General features: G+C 47.8%; 5 protein-coding genes across 5 annotated transcripts; 2 read left to right on the forward strand and 3 right to left on the reverse strand.

Moving 5' to 3' along the window:
* Positions 1–91: 91 nt before the first annotated feature.
* lysF (homoaconitase LysF) lies at positions 92–2,445 on the reverse strand (the record flags this gene model as incomplete). The annotated part of the gene is made up of 2 exons (XM_057130055.1): positions 92–2,359; positions 2,410–2,445. The coding sequence occupies 2 exons, from the start codon at positions 2,443–2,445 to the stop codon at positions 92–94; spliced, it is 2,304 nt and encodes a 767-aa protein (XP_056981838.1).
* An 821-nt stretch (positions 2,446–3,266) lies between these two features.
* On the forward strand, positions 3,267–4,025 carry N7511_007679 (putative flavoprotein; the record flags this gene model as incomplete). Its single annotated transcript, XM_057130056.1, has 1 exon — positions 3,267–4,025. The coding sequence occupies one exon, from the start codon at positions 3,267–3,269 to the stop codon at positions 4,023–4,025; it is 759 nt and encodes a 252-aa protein (XP_056981839.1).
* Positions 4,026–6,114: 2,089 nt separating this feature from the next.
* N7511_007680 (uncharacterized protein) lies at positions 6,115–13,239 on the reverse strand (the record flags this gene model as incomplete). The annotated part of the gene is made up of 1 exon (XM_057130057.1): positions 6,115–13,239. The coding sequence occupies one exon, from the start codon at positions 13,237–13,239 to the stop codon at positions 6,115–6,117; it is 7,125 nt and encodes a 2,374-aa protein (XP_056981840.1).
* Positions 13,240–14,337: 1,098 nt separating this feature from the next.
* Positions 14,338–15,801, forward strand: N7511_007681 (uncharacterized protein; the record flags this gene model as incomplete). Its single annotated transcript, XM_057130058.1, has 4 exons — positions 14,338–14,538; positions 14,585–14,732; positions 14,782–14,890; positions 14,940–15,801. The coding sequence occupies 4 exons, from the start codon at positions 14,338–14,340 to the stop codon at positions 15,799–15,801; spliced, it is 1,320 nt and encodes a 439-aa protein (XP_056981841.1).
* A 330-nt stretch (positions 15,802–16,131) lies between these two features.
* On the reverse strand, positions 16,132–18,879 carry N7511_007682 (glycosyltransferase; the record flags this gene model as incomplete). Its single annotated transcript, XM_057130059.1, has 6 exons — positions 16,132–16,355; positions 16,411–17,009; positions 17,066–17,419; positions 17,475–17,999; positions 18,057–18,738; positions 18,792–18,879. 6 exons carry the CDS (start codon positions 18,877–18,879, stop codon positions 16,132–16,134), a joined length of 2,472 nt encoding a protein of 823 aa, XP_056981842.1.
* Positions 18,880–19,810: the final 931 nt, after the last annotated feature.

The raw sequence follows: 19,810 nt of genomic DNA on the forward strand, positions 1-19,810 counted from the left end.
TTTTTCTCCACTCATCCTTTCTCGTCGTCTCATTTTTCCATCGAATTGAACAGAATACCACCAGTAATCACTATACATGTATATCATGTTTTTATTGCGACTTCTGAACTTCGTTCTTGACCCACGCCTCGAGGCCACCAGCCGCAATGATCTCTTGAACGTTGGCGGGGAGCTCGCCGACCTGCTCGGTCCACTTATCGCCGCCCTCACCCTCTTGCACCTCAACGACACTGCGCTTCACGTCCCAGGTCAAAGTCCAGCCGGTCCGGCGGGTGGGCTGACGGTCCGAGAAGGCGGTACGCAGACGCTCAACAAGCTTGGGAACCTCGAGACCCATAAGGGCGTTGTTGATACTGTTTCGGGAGAAGATGTTTCCGAAGCTGCCAGCAACGACCAGAGGGATCTGCTTGGCGAGGATTGCAGTAGCGGCTTGCTCTCTTGAGGATCCGCAACCAAAGTTGAAGCCGGAGACCAGGATGTCGTTGGGCTTGGCAATTCCCTTGAACTCGGGGTCGTAGTTGGACATACAGGCGTTAGCCATGTCCTCCTTGGAGACGTTGTCCTGGTATGTCAATTTGCCGGGGTAGATGTTGTCAGTGTCGAGGTTGTCAAAGTCACAGAAGACGATCTCGCCAGTGATGCTCTCGGGGAAGCCAGGCAGAATCTCGGTGGCAGGCTTGGCAGAGGCGTCAGCGGACTCAACACGGTCGATCAAGGACTCCATCTGCTGAAGCATGTTGGAGAGCTCATCCACAGTGCTGGGCTCGGCACCGGTGCCGAAGCCATGCTCAACACCATCCCAGCCTTGGGGCACCTCGTAGGCACCGGGGCCGGAGATGATACCGCTCAGAGCACTGGCAGCAACGACCTCGGGGCTGGCCAGGTAGGCGAGGGCATCACGCGAACCCATGCGTCCCTTGAAGTTACGGTTGCTGGCACTGATTCCAACCTCGCCGGGCTCAAGAAGACCTGTGCCGAGACCAATGCAAGGTCCACAGCCAGCAGGCAACGGCTGAGCACCAGCATCAAGCAGCACCTTCCAGTCACCAGTGGCTTCGGCAGCCTCCTGTTCGGGCGCGGAGGCTGCGGCAATGTAAAGCTTGACACCGTCGGCAATCTTGGCAGGGCTGTCGGGGTTAGCCTTGGCAGCATCCTTGAAGACCTTGGCAGCGGCAGCAAGGTCAGAAGCACGCGAGTTCGTGCAGGAAACAATGTAGGCGCGGTTAACCTTGATGTCCTGCTGAACCAACTCGTTCAAAGGTGTGGCAACCTTGACGGAGTTAGGACCAGAGACATAGGGGGAGAGGGTGGAGAGGTTAAGGTAAAGCTGCTTGGCGTAAACAGCATCGGGATCCGCGGAGAGAGGGTTGGCGAACAGCTCATCAACTCGTTCGTGAGTGATACGCTCCCGAGTTGTACGGTCTTCGAGCATAGCTGCCTCAGTGGCCTTGTATCGTAGCCAACGTTCCAGAGTCCTGTCAATAGGGAATAGACCAGTGAGAGCACCCCACTCAGTCGTCATGTTGGCAATAGTCATACGGCTATCCACCAGAAGACTGGCCATGGTCTCTTCGGAGCCAGTGAACTCAATTGCATGGTTGAGAACGTCACTGTTGAACATACCGCACAGCGCGACGATTACATCCTTACCGGTCACACCCTTAGGTAGCACTCCGGTGAAAGTGACCTTCGCAACTGGGGGGATCTGCCACCATGTCCGGGAGGTTGCCCAAATACTGGCAGCGTCGGTTCTCACCACAGCGGTTCCAAGGCAGCCAACACCACCGTAGTGGTTGCTGTGGCTGTCGGAGGCTACCGCCATAGTACCGGGCCAAGCATATCCCTCTTCCACCATAACCTGGTGTCCAATACCCCGTCCGGCAGGATAGAAATCGATACCATGCTGACCAGCAAAAGTCTCGATTTGTTGATATTTCTGCAGGTTTGATGCGCTAGTGTTCTGAACGTCGTGATCGAGGGTCATGACGATTTGCTTAGGGTTGTTGATTTGGGTAGCTCCCATAGACATGAACTTGAGTGCCACGGGCCACGAGTTATCATGAGTCATGCAGTATCCGGGCGCAAGACTGATATAATCGCCACTTCGGACAAGCTTTCCTTCGGGGAGACCAACTGCATAGCGTTGTACAATCTTCTCGGTCAAGGTCTGCGACCGCCCGCTCTCGTTGGGGATCGAAGAGGCATTTTCGAGCTGCGAGGGGAAAGCTTCCGCCTGTCTGGGGGCATTCGAGCTCAGAAAGCGTGCAGGCGCGGGAATCGAGACCGATTGGAAGTGTTGAGGGATTCTCCTGCTTGTGAGACCTGGGAGAGCGGCCGTTTGACTCAACCGAGGCAAAAGCTGGAAAAAGTCAGCTCCAATCGCGTAATTAGATGAGGACATTCACTCACCGGCCTGCGCAGCAGCGTACGTAGTTGCCTAGACATTTTCAACGGTACCACGACGTTGGTGTAATTGACGAAGTTTTTGTAGTTGCCGCAGATCGAGGCCGGTGTCGGTGTCATGTGACGTGTGCCCCTGGTCCAAACAATTTGTCGCAATTTCAAAGCCCTTGCTGGTCACGTGCAATTTTCTCATCCCGGGGCCCCCGGGGTTCGGCTATTATCAATGAACATATCAAACAGCTTCAAGTCTAAGTCTGTAGAGACAATCGTTTTAAATATATGCTACACATACTGGGGGATCAATGCATGACAAGAGCCTTTCAGCTTAAATATCCATGACACCCGACCTATATAGTAAACTTTATTGTCAGCCAGTATCAAATGAATTACTATTGAAGCGGCTCGCTGGAGAACGCATGTTTGCCTTTGATAATCTGTGGTCTGGGTGTATGTTTGTTTATCCATGCACATCAATTGTGGCTTATTTACATTACTTTTTTACTTGGGGGCACGAAAACTAGACATAATGAGAGGGAAAACATATAGAATATCGTGATGATCACTTTGCTATTACTCTTATAAGCAAATTCTACTGTGAGTCTAGTCCTCTATAGACTTGTAACCCTTGAGATTCTTATAGAGATCATGAAATCCGGGCTAGACTAATACCAATTCAGACTAGTTTGGGGGATCCCCGCTGTGGATCGTGGGATCAAAGGCGGAATGAGATGGCAATATGTGGAATGGCATCATGCTTTCTAATTTTGTTCCCTTACCAACATTACAACAACCACTTTAATTCACCGGTGGCTCGCAAATTTGCTTGAACTAGGCTTTTGTGGTTGCTCACATCTAGAGTCAGAATGTCGGAAACAATGCTCGCTGATAATAGCATCAATGGCACCTCTAACATGAATTCTTCCGAGGACGTGAATGCATCACTCTCTGACAAGCGTGTTCATCTCCTACTTGCAGCAACTGGATCAGTCGCTACCATCAAAATCTTCAACATCCTTAGCGCTCTTGCTCCACATGCTCAGAAGCTATCAATACGAGTAATATTCACATCCAACGCCAAACACTTCTTAGGCGGCCAGTCTGCCGAGCAACCTACGATCTCATCTCTACTCTCAATACCAGGCGTGGATGCTATCTATGATGACAGCGCCGAATGGGGGCCAGAGCCGTGGCGTCGTGGCGCTGATATCTTGCACATTTCCCTTCGGCGCTGGGCAGACATTCTTGTCATTGCTCCTCTTTCAGCCAATACCTTAGCAAAGCTCGCCAACGGTCTTAGTGATAATCTATTGACCTCAGTATGTCGGGCGTGGGATACCGATGGCCAAATTGATGGACAACGAAAGCGGATTATAGTCGCACCTGCGATGAATACGGCCATGTGGCGGCATCCGGTGACGGCTCGGCATATGAAGGTGCTTGGAGAGGAATGGGGCGTTAAAGTAAATGAGGAGTCTGGAGAAGAGACAGGATGGTTTGAGGTGTTAGCGCCTCAAGCGTCAAAGGTTTTGGCATGCGGGGACGTTGGGGGTGGTGCCATGTTGGAATGGACAGAGATTGTCAAGGTCATTGAGAACAGGTTAGGGTTGGGTGGGAAGCAATAGAGTTAACAACCAGTGGAGTGCGTTAGCGATACCCATATATTTCACAAATCATCAAGGGCCTCTATAGTCTACAGTCTAGATGTTCATGTTCACAAAGAGCTTTACTAGAGGTTCTATAGATGCCTGCTTTTATAATATAAAGAGGTACAAAGAGAATCCATTTAATAGCATCCCATGATACATGAGACTGCACCCCATCTTCTGCTAATCAGAAAATAATCACATAGTATCCCTGTGTGAGTCTGTTGCCTTGTTCATGTTCAGTCGTAACTAACTTATATACATACCGTTGCAAAAGTCTTCCTACACTGCCACTTTCGCCAGCTTAAAGGCCTGTTTTCAGCCCCAATTATCTCAACAATTTTATATAGAAAGATATATTTCTGAAATGGCTTCCTTATTTGTTGGCCATTTACGCCAGAGTTCTTGATTTTTAAAGTATTTTCGAATTTTCTGTATCAAATGGCACAGCGTTAAACAGAAAATTCGAAAAAATACTTTAAAAACCAAGAACTCTGGCGTACTTGGCTAACCACTAGGTAAACACTCTAGAAAATACATCCTTTCATATAAAATTGTTGAGATAACTGGGGCTGAAAACTGGCCTTTAAGCTGGCGAAAGTGGTAGTGTAGTGTAGGGAGACTTTTGCAACGGTATGTACATCTTTCGCTCTAGTAGAAAACCATTCCAAGGTTTTCCGTCACACTTTTGTTTCATATAGAATTAAGTATTTATCTTAAAGAAAACAAAAAAAAATTAAAATCCCTTCCAGTAATAGCGATCTTCAAATCGGAATTTATTAGTGTGGAGTTAAAACAAAAATCAAATAAAAAATTTCGACCCCGGTGAGACTCGAACTCACAACTTCCGCTTGAAGTAGGATAATCTGGTTTCGTCCAGAATAGGAGAGCGACGCGCTACCATTGCGCCACGAGGCCATACTTTGAACATTATGACCGCCTCGCTGTGGTCATGACGTCCCATGGTTTGCTCTCTTTTTATCTGGCGCCTTTCGCAGAGAGTAGCTCATGCGGGTCCTATTCAGCTTTGAGGGTTGCTTAGGTCCAGGGTTTACCATTTCTGTTGAGAGTCCTCTTCAGTTATTGCCAATATAATCATTTCCATTATAAAATTGTAAGCTACTGAATTTCAAAATTAGTACCGTATTGCCCAAAATTGTTGCTTTGTCTATGTCCCCCGAAGTATTAGTGGCTACCCGCCTAATGCGTCCACACGTGAGTGGCCCCCCAATTCGATAAGCATTGAATGGTATACCATTGAAAACCGTTGTTTTTCTAAATAGATAATCCTTATTTTAAAGTATGGTACGATCAGAAAGATGCTACTCTCTTAGCTCTTTTTTAGCACGTTATAAGTAGTATAACTACCCAAGAGTGTTGAGATTTATGGTGGCCGGCCATGGTTTATGCCATGAATGAGCCATGACGGCAACCGCAGTGATTCATCACCTGGGAAATCTAATCAGGACTAGCTTAAGGCAGAGTTTTCTGGTATATAAGGAGATTCTCACACAAATGAGAATCTCCAGACTTAAACACCTCGGTAATCTATTGTTAGATTATCTATATTGTACGGTCGTACCGGTCATCATTCCTACTTGCATCGTAGCCTTTTAACAAAGAGGAGGTTTTGTAGTCGGCATGACTAATATATATAAAAGGTACTTCGACATAAGAATCCACAATTATCCATTAGAATTAATACCAATGATCAATTTAATCATACTCCATCTATTAGCTTGCTGTAATTACTATGCATAGAGCTTAGAAAGTATCGGGAAGGTATAGCTCACACCCCCGAAGAATAGAGATAAATAGTACTAATAAATAGAAGACGTCAGATTTGAGAAGTATAGAGTGAGAAAATACAGAAAGGGTCAAAAGAACAATCCCAAATGGCTGATAGAGAGCCGAAAGGGTTGATATGGTATAAGAAGAAAGCCGAAGCTGATTTGCGGCGCCATAGAAACATTTCAATAAGTATTGAACCATATACACACAAATGGGACAATTAGAGGACAAAGTAGGGCAGAAAAAGTTGACACAAAAAGTGGTAAACTGGCTTTAATCAGTCTTCAGCTGAATAGGCCCTCAACTCCCGAACAGGAATGCTAGGCTCCTGACACACTTGTTGGAAGATCAAATCAAACATAGAAAGTACTTCAAGCATTTTATTCTCTGAAATGAGTTTGTCGTCATAGCACGCAACAGTCTCGACAGAACTTTCTTGAAGGTGACAGTGTAAGGTCAGCGCACGAACGTGGAAAGCCCCAGTCTGAGGAAGCATCTCTTCTTCGAAATACAGCGAGGAAGGGTTTTGCTCCCCCTGCGGCTGAACAATCAAAAGAGTTTGGAGTGCGGCCGGGGAGGTCGGGCCTGTCGCAGCGCGACAGATATTTGGCGTGCCATAATGCTCGTGTGGAAGGATTTGGCTATAATGGGCTTGAGATTCTTGCAGAGCGTCGATCACCTTCTGTTTCGGACTGATATGGATTCGATAGGGGAAGATCGCCATTGTTGGCGCCACCAATCTCTCGATTCCCGCAACTGGAGTGCCTCGTCCGGCTGTTCCCAAGCCCATTGCAACCTCGGAGTTGCTAGTCTGGAGCGATATTGCGTGGGCCCATGCCCAGCGAATTTTGGTCGAAAGTGTGATTTGGGGCGATACAAGTTTGGGGATTTTTACATGTTGAACCAATGTTGCACTTGGGTGAGGCGTATAAGCGGACGGAACTTGAGGAAAGATCGTGCTTTGAAGATCTCTGAGCTCTGATGTCCAAAATTGCAGGGCTCCCTCATTGGTTTGATCGAGATGCCCGATGAATGGGGAAACCGGCAAAGGCTGCAAGGCGACGCCAGAATAGGCTCGCTCAAGCTCTTGCATCAATAATGCCCGAGACCATCCATCGTACAAGGAATGTTGTAAGGTAATCACAAGCCGGTGATGGTGTTGTGCAGATGATCTGCGCAATACAGCAATTCGTAGGAGTGGTTTACCAGGACCAACTTCAATTGGCAGGTCAGGGACATAATCTAGCTCATCCGAGTCATGATACTCAATTTCTGTCGCATGACCGAGAACCGCCTGATGTAGGTTGGATTTACCTTCCACTTGGATGATTCTTGTTCGTAGCATCGGATGCGCTTTTGTGGTCTCATACCAGGCTTTTTGCAGCCTACCAAGATCCGTTTCGGGCCATAGATCATAGGCAAATCGTGCAATTAAAGTACCTTTCTCCCGGGTGCTGCTGAACATGAAGAAGGCATGTTGGAGTGGCGAGCAGGGGTAAATATCCTCAATCTCCTTCTGTGCGACATCACACTGCGTCATCGCTTGTGCGATGATCGCTTTATTGGAGTCTTCATTATCCCCAAGAAGGGAAAATGGCAGGGGGACCTTGACAACACTTGAGGGAAGCACACGGCTTATCTTGGTAGCGAGAATATCCAACTTTGGGTTCGCAAATATGTCTGCGACGGTGAGATGACAACCTTGCTCTCGTAAACTTCCGACCAACATCATCGCTGCCACCGAGTCGCCTCCACGCCGGAAGAAACTGTCTTCGGCACTGACATCGGCCTCTGACAGTCCTAAAGCCCCAGCAACAGCAGAGCACAAAGTGACTTCCATTTCTGTAATCGGCCTCCGCTGTGACATAGGGACTGTACTTGCGCCACCAGTCCAGCGCTCATGGAGTCCGGAGATGACTATTTGTTGGAGTCGACCGCGGTCAGCCTTACCACTTCGAGATCTGGGGACATGAATGAGTGGTAAATAGATACTGGGCTCCATATAGCTTGGAAGAGTAGCAGCCATCAGAACCTTCGCGTGTGCGACTGCCTGATCAAATGCTTTACAAGGAGCATGAAGTAAATCGAGATTGGTACTTTCAACTCCAAGTTCTGTAGCTGGATCCGAGCTCGAGTCACTATCCCAGGCGGCTTGGTGGATGAATGCAACCAAGGCTGATGTTTTACCTTGGTTCAAATATGCCACTTCAGCGATAGCATCAGAGGCATTAGGGAATACGCGACGAAGTTGCGCCTCAACTTCACCTAGCTCAAGTCGTTGTCCGCGGAGCTTGACTTGAAAGTCTTTGCGTCCCTTGTAATGCATCGAGCCATCTGCAGCATACTGAACCAGATCCCCAGTCTTGTAAAGTCTCTCATCGTCGGAGACTGCTGGCATGAATTGCCTCAACCAATCTGGTGGCGCAATAAATGATGCAGCTGTCTGCTCGGCGCGGTTCAGGTAGCCACGCCCGACAACAGGTCCTTGGATCACTAGTTCACCAACGGCCCCCATTGGGAGTAATTTGTGATGGTTCTTGGAATTGACTACCCACGTGGTGGCACTCCGCAACGGATATCCAATGTTCGAAGGATACGATTCTAGCTCAACAGGACCTTGAACAGTCGAGTTGATTGTACATTCTGCAGGGCCGTACATGTTGACGATTTGAATGTGGGGTGCTGCAGTCTTCCATCGTTGAATGTCAAAGGATGAAAGCGCCTCTCCGCTGACCTTCAAAGTTTTCAGGGTAGTCAATCGTTCTGGCTGTATAGTGCGAGTAACAGTGGGAGTGAGAGCGACGAGGCTCACAGAAAAGTCATTCAAACTTTCTGTTAGTCGATTTTGCCTGTCCCCAGCTGACGGAATGCATAGGCAACCTCCCGCCATGAGACAAACTGTGAGATCCAAAACACTCACATCAAATGCATGTGAGGCGTATTGGAGCATTCGCGTCGTACTTGTCATGGGCAAATGCTCCATCATCGCGGCCGCACTAGTACACAGAGAACGATGAGTGATTGCCACGCCCTTTGGCTTTCCCGTCGATCCAGAAGTAAAGACAGCGTATGCTGCATTTCCTGGGTGAGCGGCTACCTTGTGAGTCTCACCAAGGTCTGTTTCAAGGATCCGAGAATGCTCGTTGTTAACAACAACAACGGTATTGACAAGCGGGATGGCAGTTGCTTGGTATTCCGGTGAGACCAAAATAGTGGTAGGATTTAGGTCAATACAGATATCCTTGAGTCGCTGGACTGGCTGTGTAGGATCTAGGAGAACAAAAGCACCTCCGGCCCTGAGGATAGCAAGTAAAGCAATAGGTACCCAGCGACTTTTGTCCATCAAGACAGGCACAAAGGACTCTAGCGTAACACCCTGTGACTGTATCTCTTCTGCTAGACATGATGAGACGTAATCTAATTCGCCATAAGTCCAGTCTCCATCCCAAGCACAGATAGCTGGCGACCGAGGTTGACTTTGGCACTGTCGCAGGATGATATCGTGAACACATGCATCGATAGGAAGGTTATTGATACCTCGATTCAATTGTCGGATTGTGGCAAGTTGTTCCGGGGGAACTAACTCCAGTTCTCCTATCAGGCGACCTGAGCTCTGGGGAATGGTCTTCATCAGGTGTCCGAAGAGCGCCGCTACCCGCTCCATCTGCTCTAATGGAACGCGCCCAGTATAGGCCTTGATAGTTGCTTCAATCTCATCCTCAGATTCCATGATCTCAAGAGAAAGATCAAACTCCGTGGGATCTTGCCGCCCGACTTCGTGAAGTAGAATTGGCAACTCGTCTGCTCCATCGTCGGCGGTGGCGGGGAAATGGCTAATGCACGTATTGAACATGACCTCGTCACTTGAAAAGTCTAAAGTCCGGCGAATATCACTCAAAGAACTGCCTTTGTGCGGCAGACTAGAGATGAAATCGGCCTGAATGGATTGCAAGACTTGTTCCACCGTCGATTGATTATCAAGCTGCTGGCGAAACACAATCAAATTGATCAGAGGCCCAACACCTTCCAATATACCTTCAACAGGTGCGTCACGGCTCGTAGCCAGAAACCCAAAACATACGTCGTCAGTGCGACACATTGTTTGCAAAACAAGGGACCATGCCAGCTTGACAACATTTGCCACAGTTGTTCCAGTTTGTTGAGCGAACTTTCGATATTCTGCAACCGAGCCAACATCCACAGACAAAGCCTTGAATTGAGATGTTTGACTGGACGACTTAGACAGATCTGAAGTACCATCGCTGGCTGTTGGGAATTGGGTTGGTTCCATGCAATCAAGGTATTGCTTCCAGTAGACCAAAGAATCATCCGTGAGAACATTTTGCTGATATTGGACATAGTCGGCGAAGTCAAACACAGAGAGAGAAGGGCTCGGGTTGTCATAGAATCTGCATAGATCTCGAACTATCATTGACATAGACATTCCATCAACAACTGCATGGGATAGTTCAAGCTCGAGGATGATTCGCCCACTTGGAGTGACGTATAGATCGAACTGAGGAAGCGTGCTTGGAGGCTGACAGTCCTGGCGCTGGTCGAAAATATTGCTCGGTTGCAAGTTATCATCGACTTCATGAATACGCGGGATGGAGCCATTCTTCAACTGAACCTGCACCGCAAACACACTGGGTGTGACATTGGTCACGAATATTGTCCGCAGCATGGGGTGAATCTGAACCACTGATTGCCATGCCTTTTGAAGCCGACCGAGGTCCGCCTTGGAGGACGATGTTGACAGTTTTTCGGAAAGCTGTACTTCATACAGAACTCGCAGCGCATATTGTTGTGGGCTTTTCAATTGGCTCATCAAAATGCCATCCTGCATCGAGGAGCATGGATTCATAGCTTCCACCTCTTGAGCAGCAACACCGAGATCGGTCAATTGCTCTTTTACAGCAGTAGTCGGGACTTCAAATCTCCATATACCGTTTTCGAGTGTAGACTGGGGTGAGCGATTGGCCATCTGGGCGAGCTGGGCGACTGTGCCAGACTCCATAATGTCAGCAACATTGACAGCCAGCCCAACTTTTCGGCAAAGCTGTACAAGACTTATAGCTTTGATCGAATCTCCACCCAATCGGAGAAAATGGTCGTGAACTCCAAATGAAGCTTCATCTCGCCTCAAGATTTGACAAAACAGCTTATGAACAGACTTTTCTGCATCAGTTTGAGGCCGAACCTGTGGTTTAACACCTGAATTGTGGTACAGTTCAATCTGCTGCCTAGTCATACCAGAGACTTCAAGGCGCAGCGCGCGGCGATCAGTCTTTCCAGAGGCAGTCTTTGGAATGCGATTGAGTGGTATGTATATGCTCGGTATCATATATTCTGGCAATACAGCGCGGACCAGCTGATCAAGACGCGATGTATTCTGCCGAAATTCTTGGCTCGGACTTCCTAGAAGCAGGGACGAATCCGCCAATTGACCTCCAGAGGTGTGAATAAAACCGATCAACATGGGTGTACTATCACCATCAAACGGAGCTGCCGCTTCCACAATTACAGCATCGTCGGGTGCTTGGCGGAGGCGAATCACGCTTTCAACCTCTCCCAGCTCAACTCGCTTCCCCCGTATCTTGATTTGGGTATCTTTGCGACCGACATACACAATGGAGCCATCGGAATGATATCGAGCCAGATCGCCCGTTCTAAGGACATATCGATTCGGTCCCGGATAGAAATCTTGAAGCCATCTGGGTCCCTGAATAAAAGTATTGGCCGTCTTCTGTGGGTCATCAAGATACCCATTGGCAAGATTTGGCCCGTCAATCAACACTTCTCCAATAGCACCTACCGGTGAAAGTCTGTTGATGTTTGTCGGATCTGCCAGCCAGATATGTGCGGTAGGCGAAACACCGATATTTCGGGGATGCATTCCGACCTGGAGAGAAGAGATGCATCCGGCACCCACAATCTCCGAAAGGCCGTAGCCTGACAGAAGATCTACTGAGGATGCCCACTTATTGAGCAGGTCCTCACTTACAGGCTCACCAACCAAGCCCAGAGTTTGTAGCCCTGATAGTTCCGAAGGATCAACAGAGGCGATGGCGGATGGAGTCATGCAGGCCCATGTTATCCGGAACTGCTTCATCGAGGCTGCCAGGTTGTTCATGAGATCGTGTTTCGAAGCAATGCAGACGGTACCTCCAGTGAGCAGGGGCAAGAACATATCAACGGAGCTTGCGGCAAAGATAATCGGAGCAACTTGAAGTACGCGACTGGATGGATAAATTTGGAATGGTGGACCTTGGCTGGTCATAGTTCCCAGCGCTTGATTTGAAATGACACAACCCTTGGGTAGGCCAGTACTGCCGGAAGTAAACAAAATGTATGCCACGCGCTGTGGGCTAGATGCAGGGAGCGGATCATGGTCTTCAACAGAAAAGCCGGAAATGACAGATTGATTCAGGCCCAAGGCTGGCACTTGTAGTTTCTCAAAGACCGAGGTGGTGTCGCATAACGTGATGGCAAGACGAGGATGAGTTGCATCGATGATTGCTTGCATACGTTCTGTAGGATAAGAAGGACTGACAGGAACAAAAATGGCGCCTGCCTTGAGGATAGATAGAAAAGCGACAACGGCGTACATTGACTTCTCAAAGCCAAGCAACACTTTGTCGTTTTCTACAATACCCATTGTCCGCAGGTGGTAGGCCAGCCGCGTAGTCAAACTATCCAGTTCCGCGTACGTGAGTGATCCGTCCCAGGCACAAACAGCTTCGTGGGTTGCTCGTTGTGATGCGTGTTTTCGGATTAGGTCAACCATTGAAACTGTCTCACTTGACAAAGTATGACGGTTCCATTCAAGAACTTGGAGAGTGTTTCTTTCACTAAACAGCTGTAACTCTTTGACTGTTTGATTTGGATGCCGTAAGACCTCTTCGATGGTCTGTTCGACAGTAGAAACAAGGTTGTCTGCATGAGACGAGGCGATGTTTGACGAGTACGACAGCCATAGCTCGGAGGAAGTCGTGCTTACAAGCAGAAGAACTTGCACTGGAGGAATGGGTTTAAAGATTTCATCACCTTGCATATCAAAGACAACGCCGGTATTGCAAGGAATTTGACTTTGTACAGTTTCAGTGAACGTGGTTCCCAATGAACAATCCGCTAGAATGTCAACAATTGAAGTTTGCGGCTCAACTGAGACGTCACATATTGTTGGAGCTTCCTTATGGATTTCATTGCTGTGTACGGCAAAGGTCACGGCTTGGGACGTAGTATATTTGTTGAGGACGATTGCCCATATCGTTTTGAAGAAAGAGGACGGTTTCCAATTCAGCTCTTTGCAGTAAGCTTGCACATCATGCTTGATGACGCACGGAGATCGTTGCCATTCAGAGTCTTTGTCATATGCACAGTCTAGATCGAGAAAAGACATGTTGGAATCGGGATTTGAATTGGTCCACTGCAAAGGAAGAATCGAAGGAAGGTAGAGGGTAAGAAAGGTAAATTCACCAGGTGGATGAAGGGCTAAGAAACATGTACCAAAGCCCACCGGCAGATCCCTCAATTCTTACAAAATATTAATATAATATAGGATTGGAAAGGGAATACACCAGACATCGTATATTCTCCACTTGTAATGTCAAGAATTTCGACTCGAGCTGCTCGAAAATGGACAGAAATTTTAATCCATTACCCCTAACTTACATTCTAGCTTTGGTTTGTATGTCACAGCTGGTACACTTTTTTCCAGAAGGAGTAATTTGGGAGCCCGGCACTGCCGATGGACCGTACTCCTTACCTCGCCAATCCAGTCAGACTTTCCCGGCTCATGGAAAGACCCACCGAACACCATTCAACATTTCCAACACTCAGGGTTTCTGGCCAATTATGTTACCCTGATTCAAAGCCGCGAAGAATCTTGACGAAACTTGCTTCTTGATATTTCCCCGATCATACTGTACAATCATGGGAAGTTTGAACTCGAGTTTCCCGTGTACGATTCGAGAAAAAAAAACGGCTCACAGGTCGGTCCACTTGATGGAGATTAGGATGGAACTGTAGGGTGGAACTCAGCGATCGCCTACCACACTCAGATATGATCGTCATCCGAAATCGATGATTTTGCGGATCTAAGAGGTGATCTGCATCAGCTCAGATCCGATGTTAGCGCCAAGGGAAATCTATTGAAATGTGGAAAGTAAACCGGCTTGTGGACTCCACTTTGGTTCGTGCCAGACTGTCGGGAATTTTTACGTAGTGAAGATTATATGACGCTACTTGGATTGACACTCCTATTGGTCAATCGTCATTAGGTGGCACATCTTAGCATCTTTCAGGCTAGCGAGGCCGAAATCAATAATGGCACGCTATGTTGGATTGACTTTCTGGCGTTCTAGCGGTGAAAAATAGGAGCGAAGCGGGCTTACTATACAGTACGTCGCTCTTCAGACAGGCGTGACATGTTGTCCTTCTATTCTCCACACGACAGTCGGCTTCAACACGCATGAAAGGCTCAATTGCGACAGCAAACATGACAAACACCTCAAGTTTCCCCTTTACCGTCACAGAGCATATTATTGATGGCCAGTATATCCGCGAATATCCCCGGGCAACCGTCTCACAAGGTGCTTGCTTAAAGCTAGCGGTTAAGAAATATGTCCCCACTGACAACCCGAATCCTCAACCTGGGGATGTGACTATTATTGGGGCACCTGGTGGTGGCTTTCCAAAAGTACAAATCCGTTCCTTATATGGGCTATAACTATCACTGACAAAAGAATGCAAAGGAATTATATGAACCGTTATGGGAAGATCTCTTTGTACAATGTAAGAAGAGTGGAATCAAAATTGGATCAATCTGGACTGCAGATGCTGCGAATCTCGGTGCTAGCGGAGTCGTGAATGAAGAATTACTGGGAAATGACCGTGAGAATGTTTTCTTATCTTATTCTGGCCTATAGCTGACACGCTTAAGCATCTTGGCTTGACCATAGCCGGGATCTTCTATACATGATCAATCAATTTCGCGATGAAATGCCGCGACCCATAATTGGCGTGGGTCATAGTATGGGTGCAGGGCAGCTGTGAGATTGACCGATGAGGATGCTATGATAGCTGCTGATGTTTTTTTAGTGTCCTGCTTTCTCTAATGCATCCGCGCTTGTTCACCTCTTTGGCTTTGGTTGAGCCAGTGATAGTACCAGACACCTTCAGTGGATACGGGCCTTTGCTTTCAAAATTATCACTCAGGCGACGTGATTCCTGGTCATCCAGATCCGTGGCCATTGAGGCAGCGCGAAAATCACACAAGAAATGGGACGAACGTGTTTTTAAGCTATGGGCTTTACACGGGTACCGCAGGCTTCCAACTGCTCTCTACCCGCAAAACGCGGAGAGTGGCACACTTGTCACCGATGATGGACCAGTCACCTTGACTAGCACCAAGCACCAAGAAGTGATGCAATATGTCAGGTCAAATTTCGGAGGTCACAAGCCTGTAGGGCAAGAAGACTCTCTCTCAGGACCTGCTTATGACCCTTTGTTCCAAGCTGACGTGATTGGCCCTCCGTTGAGAACAGCGCCCTTTTACCGCAGCGAGCCTGTTATAGCATGGAAGCTACTTGATCATGTCCGGCCCTCGGTGCTTTATATCTTTGGAGGGACCAGTCCAATGTCGACACATAAGCTTTGTGCTGAGATAATACAGCGAACTGGCGCAGGCATCGGAGGGAGTGGCGGTGTGAAGAGTGGACAGGTGAAAGAGGAACGAATTGAAGGATTTGGACATCAGCTACCACTTGAAGAAGTGGCTAGAACAGCATTGGCCTTGGGGGTGTGGATCGACTCGGTTGTGCACAAATGGCACGCGGACGAGATTCGCATTGCGAAAGATTGGGCAGATCTGCCTGCAAAAGACAGACTAAGGGTTTCAGAAGAATGGATGCCTGGACTGGATCTTGCTTGCAAGTTATATGAACAGAAGTCAAAACTCTGATATTGCAACTTATTTGATAGATGGAGTTTGGATAGACATCTATAAAGATGAGGAATTTTGGTATGTCAAGTTTCTTAAAGCAAATTACTAATTCAATGAAAAAGAATTCAAGTCCATACATAAACATATGTGTGCTACCTAAATTTATGGAAAGAAGTTGTACATACTCGAAGTCGACAAAATTGTTTCCATCAATGAGATCTGATGGGTCTAGTTCAAATTTGAATGCAAAAAAAGAGCGTCTCTTTCGCTGCTCTCGAAGTACTCCAAACACCAAGCATCAATATAGTGAATAAAGAGCAGATAGATTGTCAAAGGCCGAGGTGTTCATCAGGTAGACAATGAGTCGGCAGAATCAACAGTCTTGCGGTAGGCAGCCTCAAAATTGCGAATGATCGTTTGGTAGTCTTTTCGATACTTATTTGAGTGTTCCACTAAATATTTTCCTTCTTGAACTCGCGCCTGAAGAATGTGTTTCCGCGTTTTGGAGTGCGTTGCGCTATAAAGGCTCTTCATCATTCCGTGGGCAGGATAAGCCACCAAACCCAATGCGGCTGCGATAAATGATTAGCATTTTGTTTGTAGAATTCTTGTGTGCAATACACATACCAGATGAAACTTTTGTCGTCATGCCAATAGTACCCTTGGCAAGTCCCTTCACCACGCCCTTTGCTCCCTCTTCTTGGCCACCTTTGTAAGGCTGGGTGAAGATGCCACTGAGCCCGTCGGCCATCCCATGAACAAAATTCTTTCCCGCAAAAGTAGCTCCGGATTTCCAATCTCGAACTGTTCCATGATCTTTGACTTCGTCACCGTATAGCCGAGGTACAGCCCTCAGGCCCTCACTCGCTGCTAAAGGCATGTCTACGAGCACGCCTTTATACCAGTAGCCAACAACCTTCCCCAGACTTTTTGCTGAGCCCTCCATTGCCATGCCTGTAGTTTTAAGCCTCGAGGATTTCCTAGCTTTGGAAGAGAGAGAAGCTGTATCCACCGAAGAACCAATGCTAGACGAACGAGAGCCAGATGGACCTGGAAGGTCAGTTTCCGGTTGACTTCTGGGGGACCGACGAAATTCTTGATATGGTCGATAAACAATGCCACCTGTCGCTTTCAATATGTCAGTCCCGGTGCCTATCAACGAGGAAGCTGTGCCTGTGACTGGATCCCATCGCCGATTCTCAATAACCACTGGTCGGACAAGGTAGCTGCTCCCTGTTAGTAACTACTTTTGAAAAAAGGGTAGCTTAAAAGGTATTCTCACGGCTGAAGATCACTGTATTTTAAACGATGATGTTCGATCAGAACCTCAGCGCCAACCTTTGACAAATGAATGGGGGGCTTGGAGGACTTTTTGAACTGCCACACGGCGGGTTCCGAAGGAAGAGCATGGCATCGCATCTCCTTTACTGGGAGATTGCGATGAAATGAGGCGACCGCGGCGGCAACACCATTTTCATGACTCATTCGGTTTGCAACCTCTTGAGCTGCAAGCTGTGCTTCAGGCTTCAAGCAGAATCGAATAGCCTCCGCCAAATTTTGTGACGTGAGAGAACGATAAGGAATAGGCCGAGGGCCAAGCTCACAAGATGCGACCATGTTACCCCAAAAAAGTTGACTGGTATACGTCAGAACAAGCTATTGGGCCAACAGTGGGATAGGGAAAAACATACTCCCCAAAAAACGGAATTATAGTTGTTGTTCTTCCAAATCGTAGGCCACATGCTGTAGTGCCTGCACCTCCATGGTGGACAACAGCGGCGACGTGTTGGAAAAGCCATTCGTGCGGACAGTCACCAAGATAGAAGACCTGATCATCAGATGCAGCCTCTCCAATGTTACTCCAGCCACGAGATATAATTGCCCGAATACCAAGTGATCTAACAGCCTGAAGAATCTTCCTCGTCATGGCAACCGGATCTTCAATCACAATACTGCCGAATCCAATGTAAACTGGAGGGTCACCATTTCGAAGGAATGAATCGAGATCAGCAGGTGGCTTGTAGTCCGGTAGCGAGCGGAAGAAGAAGCCACAGACATCTATGGTTGATGGCCAGTCAAGTGGTTTTGGCATGAGGCTCGGAGACCAACAGTACGTGAAAGGCACTCCTAAGGTCTCCGCCAGACATGGTCCCTCTGTCTCTGGTATGGGCTCTAAATCAAGCGAAGATCTCCATTCATTTATAACATCACCAAGTCTAGATTCGAGTCAGCATGAGTATAGGGCAATGGTTTGAAGTCGAATAAGGTATTACCCCTGCCAGGTCATCCATTCAACAACACCGTAAGAAATATAGTTAGCCGATTTTGGCTCGGTGGTCGTATACTTGAGATTTGCCAACGGATGCGGGAAAGCCCGCGTGCTGCTCCAAGGCATTGTGAACATCAGATGTAAGGGAATCGATAAGGCTTGCGCACAGTGAACGTGAGCAAAGCTTGGCGGGTTCGCGATAATAGCGTCAGCCACGAACGGTGCTTTGCTGACCGGATCATCGCTGATACATGAGTCCCAGCAGCCCTGAAGCATCTCAGCCACCATGGCTCGCTTGCGTTGAATCTCTCCGCTTCGCAGACTTTTCATTTGGGGTATTAAGCCAGGGTTTTTGACCATGTACGCCATGAGTTCCGACGGGTCACCTCCAATTGGATAGAACTCCAACCCGGACTGAAGGACGAATGATTCAAACACTCCATGGGTCGCTAGTCTCACACGATGGCCATGCAGTTGAAGCTCATTACCCAATGCGATAAAGGGCTGGACGTCGCCTCGACTGCCAACGACCTGAATGACGATGTTTAATTGCACATCGCAAGGTTCAAACTCTTTCTTGTCCGAGACTGAAGAAGGAGGTCTGTGTTCCTCGTGCGAGATCGGAATCAGCTTTGCGACAGTCCTACAGACCTTCGAATCCAGGTCGACCTCGACGCGACCATCGTCTGCCATCGGTTAGCTTTTATCAAAGAAATGGCGATATTCGCATCAGTAATACCGTTGACATGTGCCCCATTCTGAGGCCAATTATTATCCGACCAGCCAGCGGCCTCCAGCACGGAATACCTTGGAGGTTGGTCTTCCATGAGGACTTTATGAAGAAAATATTGCAACTGAGAAGGGTAAAATCAAAACAACTTCGGGTTCCCCTGATCTTTTCAATCCGTTCAGGCCTGAGTGAAGACAACGCTAACAGAATTGGGTTCCTACGCCTGCAGCTGATCGGTTTTGAGCTTTGTCAAAGTTGACAGATCATCACCGATCCAACGGTCAATCAGGGATCGAATGGGGAAGCGGAATTCTCTGGTCGATTTTCAGATATCTCAGAGTCCAGAATTTAATGGCTTGGCGATATGATTATTGCCACCCATTGACCCACGAAAAAGTTTCAGTAGACCCGGCGATTTTTCGATTGGATTTCTAGAGTAATCCACTGAGCCCCTGGGAAGTGCCCAACTGTGAGCACGACCCACCGGATAACTCTATATCGTATACGCGTATACTCACTATTTTGATTGGCTATTGAAAACATACCCGCAGAAATTCCACTAGTCATGAAACGGCTACTCCGCGGCGGTAAAATCGGAACGCATTCCCTTGGACTGAAGCTGGATCAGCAAATTTGGACATGCTTTGGTTTGAATAATTCTCTTTTCTTTAATATCTCGTCTCAGTTGAAGATTTTGACTAGATCCACCTCGTACCCATGTCCATAAGGCTGAAGCGTTGTGAAGCAATCTAAATTTGGTCCCACATTTTCATTGGTTCCAACTGTAGGGCATGACAACTAGCATATTCGGTACGCGTCTGCAAATGCTTCTGTGTTGTCTATATATATTTGATCCTGAGTTTTCTTCATTCGTGCAGATTATCCTGTTTGATCACTTATCCTTCTTGAAGTCCTTCGTCAGAATGTTTGCGTGGTTCAAATCGAATCGGTCATCTCACCCAGAGGAACGTTTGTGGGAAGCGAGTTCTGTAACGATGCAGCAGCCCTTGAAATCGGAAACTATGACT

The sequence above is a fragment of the Penicillium nucicola genome (genome assembly GCF_028828085.1).
Source record: "Penicillium nucicola strain IBT 29836 chromosome Unknown utg000008l, whole genome shotgun sequence".
NCBI lineage: Eukaryota > Fungi > Ascomycota > Eurotiomycetes > Eurotiales > Aspergillaceae > Penicillium > Penicillium nucicola.